The 15,982-nt window shown below is 36.6% G+C and overlaps 1 protein-coding gene across 6 annotated transcripts in view; it reads left to right on the forward strand.

Moving 5' to 3' along the window:
- KAT6B (lysine acetyltransferase 6B) overlaps positions 1-15,982 on the forward strand; it is a 110,038-nt gene that overhangs the window by 89,850 nt on the left and 4,206 nt on the right. For 5 of the 6 annotated variants that reach the window (XM_032695100.1, XM_032695099.1, XM_032695098.1 and 2 more), the window contains exons 13-16: positions 9,318-9,549; positions 11,642-11,801; positions 12,419-12,685; positions 13,893-14,193. In XM_032695100.1, coding sequence (XP_032550991.1) covers positions 9,318-9,549; positions 11,642-11,801; positions 12,419-12,685; positions 13,893-14,193 — 960 coding nt within the window. The remainder of the gene's footprint in view (positions 1-9,317; positions 9,550-11,641; positions 11,802-12,418; positions 12,686-13,892; positions 14,194-15,982) is intronic. The other variant, XM_032695102.1, reaches the window with a different exon arrangement.

A 15,982-nucleotide genomic window follows, 5' to 3' on the forward strand; every position in this document is an offset into this window, starting at 1 on the left:
GGGACTAGGGGTCTCTATGAAGTAGATTTTAAACTGTTTCCAACTTCCAGAAGTCACGTGTATTGGCATCTTTAAAGTGTATATCTGGAAAGCATTCTTAAGTAGCTTATAAAATTCTGTTTTCTGTATAAGAGTTACTTCAGTGGTGTTGGGATACCTTTGTTGTGCGTGGAAGTGTATGTAAATGTTGATATGTGTGATTGTGATGTGCATGCATAAGTGTGAACCTGAGATTGATAGGTTTAAGTTACACAGTGCATAGCAAAAAGCTATTACCCTTATAAATCAGACTGAAGTCCAGAATGCTAGCGTAGTGTTACTTTCTCATTTTATGGATGTAGTGTAGTGTAGTTCCAAATGGACTTCTGCTATGAAGGCTACATTCAGTCTACAATTGTGAAAAGATCAGTAGACTAAAATCTGTTCTTATGATCCAAACAAACCTGCTCCTATTTGACTCCCGTTTTCATGACTTCAGTGCACTGTTCCTACTCCTTTGTTACTCTCCAGCAGCTCTTATCAGTAATGATGTTTTTGATCTGGCTTCACTGGCAGATAGACTAGATCAGTGGACTTGATTGCTGACTGCTTAAGTCCATAACATAATGATGTTAATAACCAATATGATCCAAATGCTTAATTACAGGTATTGTTCCTGTAATTTGTAATGCAGTTAATCCACACAGCTGATGCAGAGGTACATCATGCTTTTGAGGTCCAAATGTTCCTGTTTATTATGTAATTGCTCTAGACCCAACGATTGCTTGAAATACCTGAGAGTCATCTGGTATTTAAAGAGCTGTGAGTATATATAGTTTAGAGGACATATTCATGCTACATATAATACTTTCTGATAGAAAAATACTGCTTAAAATGGGCAGAAATGCATCTAGAATGTTAAAGTGAAAGCACAGATGTCTTGAACCCTCTCCAGCCTTTGTCTGGATACAAGTTCATGGAAGTGCTCTCCAAGACGAATCCTAAATAATAGGAGTATATATTTACCTCTTGGTGAAGTTTCTTATATGTGTCTATCTTAACACTTTATGGAGAGACCCATACCTTGTGGTTTTTTTCACTTCTTTGTAACGGTAGAAAAACATACAAATGCAGTGACCTTTGCTGTAAACTCAGTACATTGTAAATATGATAGAATAATTGTGATAGTTTCATGTACTGAGCAATATTTAGACTAAATAGCCAGAAATGGAACAAGATGCTGCATTTTAGAGCTGTATGATAGTGGATAAGGAGAAAATACAACAAATTCATTCTGTGCATTTTGGAGCACAGCATAGAAGGATGAAGCATGGGTATGGATCCTGAGCTCAGAAGGTGATTGAACTATGTAACAAAGAGTTGAATATCATTAATGACAAAGACACGCAAATCTTGCAGTTTAATGGAACAGTTGGCCCAGAATTGGCTGCTCTGAGGGTCCAGAGGGCTGTTTGGAGTTAACACAACCATGAGGATGATGTTTCACAGGCATCAGCTGGATGGCACATCAGAAATTAATTTAGACATCTTCTAGGGAAATAAGTAGCCATCCAGATCATGGCCTTCTTGAACAGTGGGTTTTGTAGGAAACAATGTGATTGGAGTGGGCAGGGGAAGGGGGCCCTCTTGCATTGCATTTGAGATTACATTGTTCCAATTTCTCATGTCCTGTAGACAAAAGGGAGGAATTGGAAGACTGTACTTTGTTATTGAGCTTATAACCTCATTGGGGCTACAGAAACCCAATGGGTAGCTCAGAAGAGTGACTGCTGCAATAGATGGATAACAGTCTCTTCAGGGACAGGCAGGGAAGCCAAGGAGAGGAGTTTGTGCTCTACACAAAGGAATAACTTGGAAGCAGGGTTCTCTCCTATGGAATGGGTCATAGGCCTGTCAAGTCTGTGCCTCAGATTCAGAGGTTAGGGCAGCAACCATTAATACTGTGGGTGGCATTTGTTACAGATAGCCTGATCAAAAAAGGGAAGAGGTTGAACCTTCCAAGCAGCTGGAAGTGCCTGCTAGTGGAAGGCCTTTGTTCCCAAGGACTACTTGAAACAGTCCTGCAAGGGCAGCACAGCAGGATATTTGGGACAGTATTTAAACACAGATTTTGGAAGGACCAACTAGGGCAAGTGCTTTGCATTTGGCAGCCCAAATGGCTAGGAGATAGTAGGGTTTCAGATCCTGAGAGAAATGATAAGGGCAACTAGCTGACTAAGGCCCAGAATTTTACTTTGTTTAGAGAACTGCTAAGTGGTGTCCTCAAAGAGGTTTGCTGTGAAGAGCAAAGGAGCGCAGGACATGTTGATCTCTGTAGGCAGTTTCCTCAGACTGCAAAAATGACTCATTCTATTAGTCATGAAAATAGCAGGCATTGCAGTAAGCCTGCTAGGCCACAGGGAGAGTTCCTGAGTTGAGCAGAAGGAGTCTGCAAAAGGCACTGGTATTACTTACATGTGCAACAGTGTTAAACTGAAGCTTGGTTGGAGTTGAAACTGAGGGATATGTAGAGCAATAGAAGAGCTCTGAAGAGTATGTGGATAGCCACAGGAAGAGTAAGCAGAACATGGCCCTGCTGATGAATGGAATAAGCATGTGACAACATGGGGGTGTGATCTCAGAAGTGGTCTGAGGTACTCTGTCTTCTGAAAATTCTGTCATTAGCATTAGATTAGCTTATAGTAGGAGAACTTATTTTGGAAGTAAACTTCAGGAAGTTTGGAAGTAAAGTGCTGTCAGTAGGCTGTTGTTTAAGTGCTGTCTTGCATAGGTGCATTTTGAACTGGACTTGATAATGTGGTACTTAACACAGCTTTCTTCAAGCCTGTTTATAGGATCAGTGATGTATTACTGTTGTTAGTATAGCTGAACATGTCCAGAAAGATAAAATGGAGTTTAGTTGTGCATTGACCCCAATACCGTGTAGCTGTTCAAATCAATCTGATTGCAGTGGCTTTAGTGCATGGCTGGAGAGGAAGCATGTCCCTTAGAATGGTACATTCTGTCTTTGTTGTCTGTATTGTCCTTGATTCTCAGGCAGTTAAGCCGTTTACAGCTCGGCTGCTGAATACCAGCACATACAGATGACACGTTTCATAGGCAAAGGGAAGCTGGTGACAGTTTATTTTATTATGACTTGCTGTGTATTGTAGCAGCTCAGTAGCTGTTTCATGACTGTGAGAACTGACAACCTGACGCTTGTTCTAAGCCATGTCACTCCTGTTTGTGATTTGAAACCTGATTTTAAAATAACCTTTCTATGCAGGCAAAGCTTGAGCAAGTTTGGAAGCATTTAAGTTTGCTTTTGTGTTTTGCTATGAGGCAAATTACAGTGATAAAAGAGACTTAATGTTGGAAGCCAAGGTTAATAAACTTAAATTTGCTTCGTCGTATGGTTTATTCCCCACTCTGATTCTCAGTCATTACCTATTACAAGCATATCGCCTGACTTTCTGTGTTTAAATATGATTGGAAAATTATTCAAATGTGACAATACAGTGTTTGTTTTGTGGGTATTTTAATACATAAGCAATAAAATAATTATTTTGCAATGATACTTCTCGTAAATTTTGATCCTTTGTACTTCAGGAAATGAAGAGTTGTCTTCTTCCATGTAAATGAAATAAAGATTCCCAATACAGAAAAATAGAAATTTTTCTCTTTGAAGCAAGGTACCATGATGATGATCAAGTGATTTTACTAGGACACATTTAAGATGATAGCAAATAGGAAATCTTTATTCTGCTCAGGAGGGTTTCATCAAGACAGCTTCTTCTTGTGCTTTTTAGACTAAGTGCTCTCTTGTTCAAAGACCAGTAGTAGGTTGCTAGCCAGTGGCAGGGTTACTTCTGAAAGACTCAGGAGCTATTCTCACCTAGGGACCTCTGCTATGTTACATTCTCTGTGTCGTTCTTGTTTCTGTAAGAGTTGCTCTTATTAAAGAGCTAGGTATGTTATGTTTATTAATAATTCTGTGAATGTGGAAGTATGAAACAGGATGTAAACATTTCTCAGGAATGAGTATTTGCAGTGAAGCAAATGTCTCCTTTTCTTGCATTAAACTACTATCAATGTGATTCTGTTTTTGAAAGAAAGACAGCATTTGGTCAGAGCTTTTTTTTAAAAGTAAAAGCTAATCTAATCTGTAGATGATTTTAAGAAAAGTGAAGATACAAATTTGAATTAAAAAAATTTGAATGCAAAGTTGTGTTCTCTAGAACAGGTAGGATAATCCAAAGTAAGGACTCCGGAATACTCTGGTAGGGCACATCATAGTTTAAAGATGTTTTTCTTTTTGTTTTTTTTTCCTGTAAAGTAAGTTCTGTCTTGATTACTAGAATATAAAAGACTTTCTTTACTGGTATTTTAACTTTCTTATTCAGAGAGATTAATGTTATTGATTTCCGAGAAAGTGATGTTGGAACGTGACTTCTTAAATAAGATCAGAACTGTGTTTGTCTCCAGCATGTTATGTGATTGATACATAAGATACATAAAACTGTTTTCTTGATCACAGACTCTCAGATGAATTTCTTTTCAAATTTTCTGTGTGAACTATTATTTCCAGATTTTTGTAGCAGACAGAAAAATCTGTCCTAGCTGAAAAGTAGGACTCATTAATCCCTACCCTTAGGGTCCACTTTGAAGACTGTTTGTTTTAGTTCTTAGCTTCCATAAGTGGAAAACAAATACATGGATTTGTTGCTAGTAGCGTAGGAGAAAGGAACTGTAATTTCTAAGTACTTGTCCAGTTACAGAGTGAGATTCAGTACTGTTTTCCCTTCAGGTATGTTTTTGCGGATTCGGTTTGTGCTGAAGACAATGCAATTCATTGCAATGTAATGCACCGAGGTTTTAAAACAACAGTTTAACATCATACATGATGTTCTCAAAAGAGTGAAGTGCCTCTCTTTGTGGCACTGTTCTCAAAGAACCTGCCTGTCTGTAAGCAGTGAAGTTCAAGGAGAGGAGGAATATTGTTAGATCAGTGTCCATTGCCTATGGCAGTATTGTTTGTGGTGAGGTTGCTATGTCAGATATTCCCTTAAGGGAGCACATGGATAATAGAACACAAGAAATTGTACTGGAGTTTCAGCTGGTGGCCTCTTCTGGAGAAGATTGTGTTGAAGTTGCCTCAGGATGCTCTGGATGGATTATATTCTGGCTGTAGGAAATTTTCAGTAAAATTCAGTACAGTTGTATTGACCATTGGAGAAGGCAAGAAATTTCGTGATCCTTTCATAAAAAGAGGAGTGATACACTTACTTACAAACCAAATATAGCCCTCCATTTCACCTTCTTAGAACATACTCAGCTACAGTTATTTATTTTCCAAAGTGTGGATGCTATCTGACTGACTATTGCTTACTCTGAAACTAAACAAAATAATCTTTGTATTTAATATAAAATACAACATTTCTAGGACTGTTCTAGGGTATAAAGTTGTTCTAAAATAGAAATAGTAAATATAATTGCATCAAAAATACTTGTTCAAACTTTCATATTAGCTAAGTTCCCTAGCTTCTCAGGTGAATAGGAAACCACAAATGAATTCTTCGTTTAACCCTGTGCAATATGCATACCACAGTTTGGGTACTTCTGTGTATAACTGAGCCACAGTGTGACCCTACTGTCTTGTCTGAACACAAAAAAGTGTAATTGAAACACCTACATCCAGGTCACAAATTGGTGGGTTTTTTGTTTTCTTTGTTTGCATCAAGGTTAATTCCTTAGCTTACTGAAAGCCTAATGCTTCACTTGGTCTTTCTCAGTATGTTATTTAATGTCTTTGTTTGCTGCTGCTTTGTATTTCACTGGCCTCTGTGTAGTCCACATTTCTATCATCTTACACCTTTGAGGGCTGTCTTTGCTACAGTGTTGAAAGCAAAGGGACAAGTCTATTTCTTCAATAGATAATAAAATTCAATTCAGCTGTCTCAAGCTAAATTTAAAACTGTGTTGTGATTTATACTTAATATTATAAAGCTGAGGTAGTGATGTTGAGAAGAATGTATGGTAGGGAAAGAAGGATGTGTCTTGAGGATTTGGGGATATGAGACAATGAAATAGCTGCTCATGGCAGTTTGTAACTTGGAGTATGCATAAAACTGCTTTCGTGGCACAGGAGTGAAAGGGGGCTGATATGATCCTGATTTTTAGACGATTTTCAGGAGAGAGCTAATGAGGTACAAGTCTGTTCACCTCACATCAGCAGACATGACAATAAAGACTCCTACAAGGGAACACATAGGTAAATGCAGTGAATGGAGGAGGAAGGTGGACTCTGCGCTGCTTGCGAAGGGAAGTGATACTTAACAAATCTTACCAAGTTCTTAGAAAATGCCAAAAAGTGTGGACATTATCCTCACCTGGTTGTTTGCATGGAGCCAGATTAATTCTGTTTACATGTGGGTTTCATATGGTGGTTGCTATTTTTAGTTGTCCCTTCGATTTCTCTGTTGACCACTGTCAGAACAGGGTACTGTTAAGCTGGACTTCTGATCTCATGCTGTTTAATTTGTTTGAAGATACAGAACCAAGCATAACAAAATCGGCAGTTAACTAAAAAAGTTTCTGGAGACTGACACAGATGTATTAAAGTTATTGTTTTTACGTAAGTGTGTTGTGGACACTGCTGTAGCTATTTCAATGGAGTTACTAGGAATGCTGTAGATTGAAATTACAAGGTAATTACAAGTCAGTTTCTTTAAATGTATGTTTTAATGCCTAATTATCTCCTGAATTTGTGTTGAAGGCATAAAATTTATGTATGTTATAATAACTTTCCCCTTTTCAGGTTGCATTTCTTCTAATTGTTTTAAATCTTGAATAAGATAAAACCTTAGTGTTTCTGGGGAGGTTTGCATGACAAAAATGGAAGGCTGTAAATTGCATGTGCTGTGTTGCTTCATTATGGAGATAAAGCAAGAAATAAAAATCATTATTGGTATTTCAGCTGTTGGATTTTGTGATACTATCATTCATATGCCTAGAAACTGAGATAGACAACTATTGGTTCTAGATTAGGTCTTATATTTTGTTGTGGTTTTCTTTTTTGTGTAGCATACAGTCTGACTTGTTTACACTTGGGGGTGAATTGGGAGCTCTGTTTTGTCCTGTGAGCGTTGCTGTTGTTCATAGTCTGATATCAGGGATTATAGTTTAAAAAAGTTCTTTCAGGTTACCACTTTGAGGCTATCCATTATTAAGATTAGGTAGACACAGTGAGACTGGGGGTATCTGTTTAACAGGGGCATACTGTGCTTATTTCAGATGCTTCAGGATATTTACATGAGCTACCAAGATCAGTGTTTTTTGTTTACCTGCAACTTAGATCATTTACTTGGTGTCTCTTGGTAAGTTTAATTTAATAGGTGTCATTCGATTGCAGAATCTGTTAAGAGATTTTCCATTCAGTGCTTGCTACGTGTAGTCAACACTGTTACCTCTGATTTGCAGTTGAAATTAAAGCAACAATTCTTTACTTTCAAACTATTCAGGATGCATTGTGGTTTTGAATGTTTGGTGTTTACCGTGAACAGTAGTTGCATGTAGTACCAGGATGTACGAGGATGTATCATCTGGTTATAAAGTAGTTTAATATGCTGCAACTTCACATGTTAAAACACCTTAATTTTCCTGAGTTTTATGATATTGTTTCTTCTGTAGAACAGAATATTTTACTTGTTGAGTTTCCAGTGGTACCATGCAGATGTAGGCAGGCTTTATGTGGCTGTGTAGAAGTAGGCAGATGTGGGATGGTATTCCTGCTGAAGCTCTAGCATTTTATCATCAATTATTCTAATACATGTGAAAAGTGCACTACTTACTTCAGTATCTCTGTTGTTAGCGGTCACTTGAAAAGTAGTCAGATGTCTGCTTTTCTGTATGCATTTTTTTTTGCAAACTGGAGGTTAGACTATGATTACCTGTGCATATGTGTCTTCTGAATTCTGTTGTGGACCTTTTGTATTGCATCTGAGAAAGGGAAGACCAGTGTTTCAAGCTGAATATAGAGATATATTTGTGTGTTTTTCATGTTTTGATCTAAGAAAAAAAGCTCTGTGTGTATACGGTTTGCATATGGTAGACCATACAGCAAAATAAGGAAACAGTCACTGCTTCCCTTAAACCTGGATGCTAATCATATACCTTTAATTTATGGCTAACTTGATTAGGTGAAACTCTGTGAAGAGGTTGTGAGGATTTGTTTAGCAAATATGACATCATACTAGATTTGTTTTAAAGCAAGCTTTGAAAAATAAAAGGAGTAAAAAACTTGAGGAGAAAAGAAGTATTAATTGGAAGGCACAAGAACTGTATATATTGGTGGATTCAAAATGATGTTTAGTAACGTAATTCCATAAATATAATGCCTGTGCTTACAGTGGAGTAAGAATTTTGTAAACGTGGTGTATAAGGCCCATGTTTTGGTAGTGTTTCTAAAGGCATGGTGTAGAATATGTATCATGGAGGGATGATTTACTATGTAAGGATACATTTTATTAGTTATTTTTTCTCTATCCTGAATTAGTTTTGGTGATGGCATCTTCTGTTATCTCCAAGAAGGTGTGTTCTACTTCAAATTGTAAAATCCTCTTAAAGCTGAAGAGTTAAAAAGGACTTACAGCACATATAGAATTTAAACTGAAGGGGGTATATTGTGTAATAGTGGATTGGTTACTGTCTTGAAGACTGCAAGCAGGAATTATGTGAATGTTCTTAAAAGTGAATTAAGGGAGATTATTTTTTAATTATTTCTCCTAACTAATTCTCCAAGTAATTCATCTTGTGAATTATATGTTACCTCTGAAATACAACTACTAACTGTTTAATCAAAAACTTATGTCACTTGGGGCTTCTTGAAGAAAAATGACTTAACTGATATTACCCATGATACTTCCTCTTGAGATTCTTCTGAAAATTCTTGGCTTCAAATGAGGTAACTCAGGTGTAAAAGTTTCTAAAAAGGCCAGACAGTTGTAGCTCTAAATGAGAACATGTATGGTGGGACCTGTTCTGGAACGTGTTGGCTTTTTCTCTCCTCCTTGCCTTGTGATTAGAAGAGGGGTTTTGGTTCATGTTTGGTTCATGTTTGTGAGAGCTGAGTCTCTCACAAGGATTTGATCTTTTCCTATGTCACTGTAATGATGAAAAGTAATCTCTTTTATGGATAGGATTTCCTTAATTGCAAGAGTTTCCAGTAGTTCAGTCAGTCATGCTGATGATCTTAATATTAATTCCAACTTTCTTAAGGGCTAGTTAAAATTCCTCACTTTTGTTATCTCCATAAAGTGTCCTGTTGATTTTTCTTCTAGGCTATTTACTTTCTAGAAGAGAGGGTCAAGCAGGATCCCCTGAAAAGCCATTGTCTGATCTGGGTCGTCTCTCATACTTGGCTTATTGGAAAAGTGTCATATTGGAATACCTGAACTGCCACCATGAAAAACAAATCAGCATCAAAGGAATGAGCCGAGCCACTGGAATGTGTCCACATGATATTGCCACAACCCTGCAGCAACATAGCATGATAGATAAAAGAGAAGATAGGTCAGTGAATCTTGTAAAAAAAAAAATTTTAAAATACTAAGACAAAACATTCTCTGCTTACAAAACCGTTGATGTGAAAAATGTCTGTGTAAAAGTCTGACTTTAAAATGAGTGATAACCATCTTACTGAAGAAGTCAGTACAGATGGGTCTTGTTAAATGGGGTCTTATATAAGGAGTTTTTCTTCCTGGTGATTTTTCAGATCCTCTTTCATGTTAATAGTCATTAGAAGTGTGCGGCCAGCTCAAAACATTTTCACTTAAGAAGTTAGTTTCATTCAGTATAATCTTCCCTAAGTACAGTTCCTGACTCTTGCTGTGCAAATATTTTGCTTTGAATACCAGTGAGGGATAAATTTGGGTTTGTGTGTGGCAGTCTCTTTCCACACTCCTGTTTCCAGTCATTACTGGATCATGTAAACCGTGGGATCAGATCAGCTCTACATGAATGAAGTCCTCCTGCTCGAGGTACTGGTAATGCAAGTTTCTGTTTAATGGTACAATCAGTATTGAAAGTCAGTGCACTGAGAAGGTGAGTTTCTGAGTTCCTGTTTTGTGAATATCTTCTTTCTTAATGCTCTTGATGGATATTTCAGAATTTAAGTGGGTTGTTGTTCCTGTTTGGGCTGGTTTTTTCCATAAAATGTCTTAAATGACTTTCAATAGTATTTGTGTTTCTGAAGAACTTCTTAATTCCTTCTGAATATTCCAATCATAGAAACTTTATAATTAAACAAAGCTGCCTTATGAACACTGGGTTGCCAAAAAATAAAATTAAAATCAGGAAAAGGCTGACCTTCGTAGTTTTTATGTGCACCAGTGCTAGTATTCAAAACTAGTAAATTTTGAACTAGTAAGAATGTAAGCCTTCGAAAAGGAGGTTGGCTTTCAGGATGTTGTGATGAGAGTAGTAAGAGGAGTACTGTCATTGTATTAAAACCTTAGCTTTCTGAGGTACTTAGTTATGGACAACCTGAGGACAAATGTGTTTTAAGGGAGAATATAATACGTATTCATCACTTTTATGCTGCTTCTGCCCTGTCACAAATTATTATAGGCTCTGAATACTGACACCCAATTAGAAAATAACTCTTTTTTCACCTACAGAATTTAAAATACTTTATGAACAAGGTCAGTTAGTCTCTTTTCATAGATACTAAAGCTTAGACAGGGACATCAACTGACCTGGCTAAAGGTATCCAGAAGGTCACTGACTGAGACAGGAAAAAAAATTACATCTTTGAAATTTCTGTCAGACACTTACCTTGGGAATTGAGTATGGCTTCTTACTGTTTTTTATATGTTGTTAATTTTTCTTACATGTAGTGAAGTAGAAGTTTGTCACAATTCTGTGAAAAGGGTTCACCTGAATCTGATTTTGTTGTTAAACTTTATCTCAGTGAAAAATAATGTTGTTCCTTAACCAGCCTGGTTTTTACAGCATTTGAAATTCTTCCTAATTGTTGTTTGGAATTGTATAGTTCTTTGTAACAGAGGAGTTTGGTGGGACATATCCTAGTGTATTAGTATAATGTCCTATCTTATTAGGCTTTACCTAGTTTTGATTGTAGTTAATTGGAAGTCATTTTGTACTGCATTAGCACAGGACTACAGTACATTTTTATGCTTTGTTAGAAAACTTAAGTTCCTAACTTACTTTTTTGTCCCATTAACTGACATCTTCAGTTGTAATATTACAACTTTCTCACTCTTGACATGATGATCACAGTGTTTTATGTCTATACTTGTATGTAATATTAAAATTGGAGATCATTCTGGCAGTGACACAAATGCCAACACTAAATCTCTTGAATAGAGTAGTCAACTATGAAACCTTTACTTTCCTCTGTGCTGCCCTAGTGATGTTTAATATAGAACTTTCACTTCATAAACTCTTGTTTCCTCACTTCCTCTAGTAAACAGTCTCTAGTTTAAGCGTGTTATTGCTGTGTGTCAGCTCATATTTTTAGTTTGATGTATCCATTTATTCACCCATCTATTTTCACAGGTTGTTGTGCGAAAGGATTTAAACTGTAGAAAGGCTGTTTTAGGTGATCACTTTCTAAATTAAATTACTGTTTATTTGATTGTAGATTTGTAATTATTAGAAGGGAAAAGCTGATTTCAAGTCATATGGAGAAACTGAAAGCAAATCCACGCATCAATGAAGTAGATCCTGAAAGCTTGAGATGGACTCCTTTGTTAGTTTCTAATGCTGCAGTTTCTGAAGAAGAGAGAGAAGCAGAAAAGGAGGTAATATCAGAGACTTCTGAATTTCTTTTCCTTTGGATTTCATAACTCCAAATATTCAACTTTAGGCTACCTTAAATAGAGGAGTTTTTGCTTTGACCACTGCACTTAGCGGTAGAAGGTACTGATACTGTAATGCAGAATTTCTGGAAGCTGTGCAGCAAGATCTTTGAGGTAACTTTGAGGGGATGAATATGAAAACTTAAAAAGTGAATCACTTGTCGTGGAGCTGTATTTATCACTCTTGAGGTAGTCAAAGAGCATGTAATCAGATCAAATTTGGTGCAGAGCTCAGGGGCTGCACTGTCAATCGATTCTTTGTGTTCTGAACTTGCTGAAAGTGATCCAGTCAGTGGGCATGTAATGTAGTGCTGAAGGACTTAAATCAATTCGCTGCATCATTAATAGTGCTAAATATCCCATGAAATGCAATCTTCTTTGGTTTGTTATCTGTTAACTGTTGTACAGGAGCTACTAGATGATTCAGCTGAAATGTAGTTGCTAGGTTAGCCAGGAGTGCTAATCAGAGTTGACTTACTTTAACTATTTAGCTGAACACAAAGGATATGGCTAAGTAAATGCTGTTTCAGTGACCTGCTATTTTAACCTCGACCCTTCAGGCTGAGCGTCTTATGGAACAAGCTAGCTGCTGGGAAAAGGAAGAGCAAGAAATATTCTCCACAAGAACTAATAGTAGGCAATCACCTGCAAAAGTACAATCTAAAAATAAATATTTGCGATCTCCAGAAAGTTTGGCAGTGGCGGGGGAGCGAGGGCAATCCACAGAGCAATCTAAAGAAAGCAGTGAGGAGGATGGCGGGGATGAGAATCAACAGAGTTCGCCTCCCCGGCTGACAAAGCCACAGTCACTGGCCATAAAAAGAAAGGTGTGTTACTTCAATGGTTTGGTTTAAAGTCATTTGTGTCTGATTTCAGTCAAATGGTTATCATCAAAATAACAATCTGTTTTCTTACAAACATTAATTAGACTGTTTTAATCCTTTCTGTGTTATTTGGACACATAACAACTCCTCTCTTCTCTTTTTTTTTTTTTCCCCCCTCCATTCAATTTTTTATCTTTTGGATGTTTTATGGAACTATAAAATATTAGTGACACAAAAAAATCAGAATTTCTTGTTAATTTTTAAACTAGTGATTGCCCTCTGCTGTTTGGCATTGGTATTGGTTCAATATATGAATGGTTCTTTTTGTACTAGGATGGAGTCCAGCTTGTGGGGTTTGTCTTTTTATTGTTTTTTTAATATAGGAACTCCTTAAAGTGGAGTACTGTTTCTCAAAAGAAATGCTGCTAAAAGGGTTTTTTTAGCCATATTCTTCTAATTTACAGGAGATCTAAATGTTAAATTCTGATTACTGCTGTATTTGCATAGTTCTTAATTTCTTTGAAAAGTCAGCTCTCTGAGTGGCTTAAATTAGTAAATGTAAGAATCCCAAAATTTTAAAACACTCATCTTAACCTGTGTATTTAGGCATCTCAGGTGAGAACTGGGAAATTGGGGTGTCCCTTTAGTTATACTTTAAAAGAGCAAACTTTAAAGTAACTGTAAATCTCTGAGAATGCATAATAATAGGAAAAAAAACCTTGAATGGTTTTTTCTTTAAAGCAACCAACTGTAGGATTCTTGACATGCACTTCTTTGCTCTTATCTATTTTTCTGTGTACATACTCATTTCTAAAAATAACAGAAACCTGAAATGTAGAAGTATAAGCTTTGATACTTGTGAAGGTTGTTGGGGAATTGTAAATCTACAGAGGAAAAATGTGTAAGTACAATTTAAGTAATAGTGCTGTGAATATTATTTGACAGAAGAAGGCAAAAGGCACTTCAATATGAAGAAAATTCTAGTCTTAATTTTCACCTAGAGAAAGCTTTGGGTACATGTATACATACCTGTTCTAAGTGTTTAGACATTTTGCTTTTAGATTCTGTCTACATTTGAATTTGATGCAATGTAAGGTGTTTTTTGAATGTGTAAATAGATTTTGTAAACTCACTCTACAAAAATTTATGTCCAGAATTAGCTAACAAATGGGAATGTAAGAAGAGTTACATTTGTGGAATTATTTTTCAGAGGCCTTTCATACTGAAAAAGAAAAGGGGCCGTAAACGCAGACGGATAAATAGCAGTGTTACAACAGAGACAATTTCTGAAACAACAGAGGTGTTGAACGAGCCATTTGATAACTCAGATGAAGAGCGTCCCATGCCACAGCTGGAACCCACCTGTGAGATGGATGGAGAAGATGATGACTTGAAGCCTGTGATTAGAAAAGCTTTTGAGTATCAACCCGGGCAGCAGAAACAGGAGGAGGAAGAGGAACAGAACAAGGAGAAAGATACTCATTGCTACAGGAGTGATGAAAATTGCACAGGTAGACTTAAAATGTTCTTATCTTTGCAAAATTAATTTGGTTGGGTGGCCTTCAAAGGAAGTGTTTGTTTTTGTCATAAATCTGGAAATTTTTATTGTATTTAGCCATTTTGGTCTTAAAATCTTATGTTCTTAAAAATGCTCTCTGCATTAATCTCATGTCGTTTATTAGAATTCAGAAGTTAGTGGTGGCTTCAGATTTTTTGTTTTGTTTTTTATTATGTTTAGTTCTGCTATTCCTGACCCGTTAATATTATAATTTGCTTTTCGTGTTCGTGAAACAAGTGTTTTCCAGTCTGAGCCATTGCAGTCCTTGTCATATTGTCAAAACCAACTGTTATGTCTCTACAACAGGGCCTTTCATACTCAACAGAGCAAAGAGAATCACTGGAATATTGTCTAATATAGTTTTTGTATCCTTGATAGAGGGTACAAGCAAAAAATAAGATTTGATTTATACAAATATTTTCCTATTCAGCATTGCTGGTAATTCAGTGAAATGTTTGTTGCTTCTGTGGCACAATATATCCTCAGCACCAGAGTCCCTGTTTTTTTCCCCACAAAAGAGATGGGCAGTTTTAACTGTGTTCTTTCAAAGCTGCTTATCTAGTTTGATTTCAAGGATATTTCTTGTCAGAAAAGCTAATGGATGAATAGTGAAACTACTAATGAACTATTCTGAATGTACACTCATCCCTTGACCTCCTGGCTCTCAAATTATGCTTATAAATTTCAATTCCAGAATGAATGACTAGATTCTCAGGTCTGTGTATTTTCTCTAAGAAGCAAGTAGGTACTACTTCAGTATTTTTCTAATTGTGTGGGAAGTTTCATCTTTGTGATCCTCAGTTGAGGGATCATGCACTGATTTCTATTTTAAACAGCTTTTATGTGACCAGAGCAACTGTGTTGGTGCTGTTACAAACCTGTGCACAGGTGCATTAGAATATTACCGCTTTTTCCTGCTTCTCAACAGAAATTAATTAAACCAGAAGTAGCAGGGTTTGAGTGTTCCAGCTATGTCCCAGCAGTCAGGTTTGCACTGTTTTAACTAGACTGATGTTGTGTACTTGCCCGTGGACCAGTTCATCACATTAACTGACTGTAGGAGTGCTATAACAATAAAGGAGTGTCACTAAAGCCATTACACTCCCAAGTGCAGCATGTTGTATCTTGATACTTCTCCCTTTTTCTGGTGTACATGTAAGTGGTATCTGGAGAGAAAGGAAAGAGGTGAATGTGTTTGGGTACCTTTTTTATAGTCAGTGGTTTAATTTAGTATTCTGATGCGCTCTATTTAATTTCAATTATCTTTTGCCTTCTATCATCTATTGTGAACTGTGTCATGATATGTTGCCCATGAGAAGATACTATAACGAACCACTTTTTTTCAGTGTTGGTACTAAAACATGATTATATGTTTATTATGGCTTGTCCTCCAGAATGGTCAGACAGGAAACTCTAGACTCTCACTGTCAAAAAAGATGAATATACATTAAATCAATGTCTGTATAAAGTGATGGCATAGTTGAAAATCAAATATTTGGACAATATTGGCTTTAGCTTACATGTCATTTAAATCTCTGGGGTTCTCCTAGTGTGTAAATGGTGGTTTTGATAGCCACTGTTAAAAGGCCATCAAACAATGGTCTGAGTAGGCTGAGTTTGAGTAGGCTGTGTTTCAGCTGTAGATACTATATCCTTTCATTGTGGTTTGAGATCTGTTTATAGCTCATTTCATGGTTTCTTAATACATTTTGATTTTATAAATTTATTATTTTATAAATTAC

The sequence above is a fragment of the Chiroxiphia lanceolata genome, chromosome 8 (assembly GCF_009829145.1).
Source record: "Chiroxiphia lanceolata isolate bChiLan1 chromosome 8, bChiLan1.pri, whole genome shotgun sequence".
Classification (NCBI taxonomy): domain Eukaryota; kingdom Metazoa; phylum Chordata; class Aves; order Passeriformes; family Pipridae; genus Chiroxiphia; species Chiroxiphia lanceolata.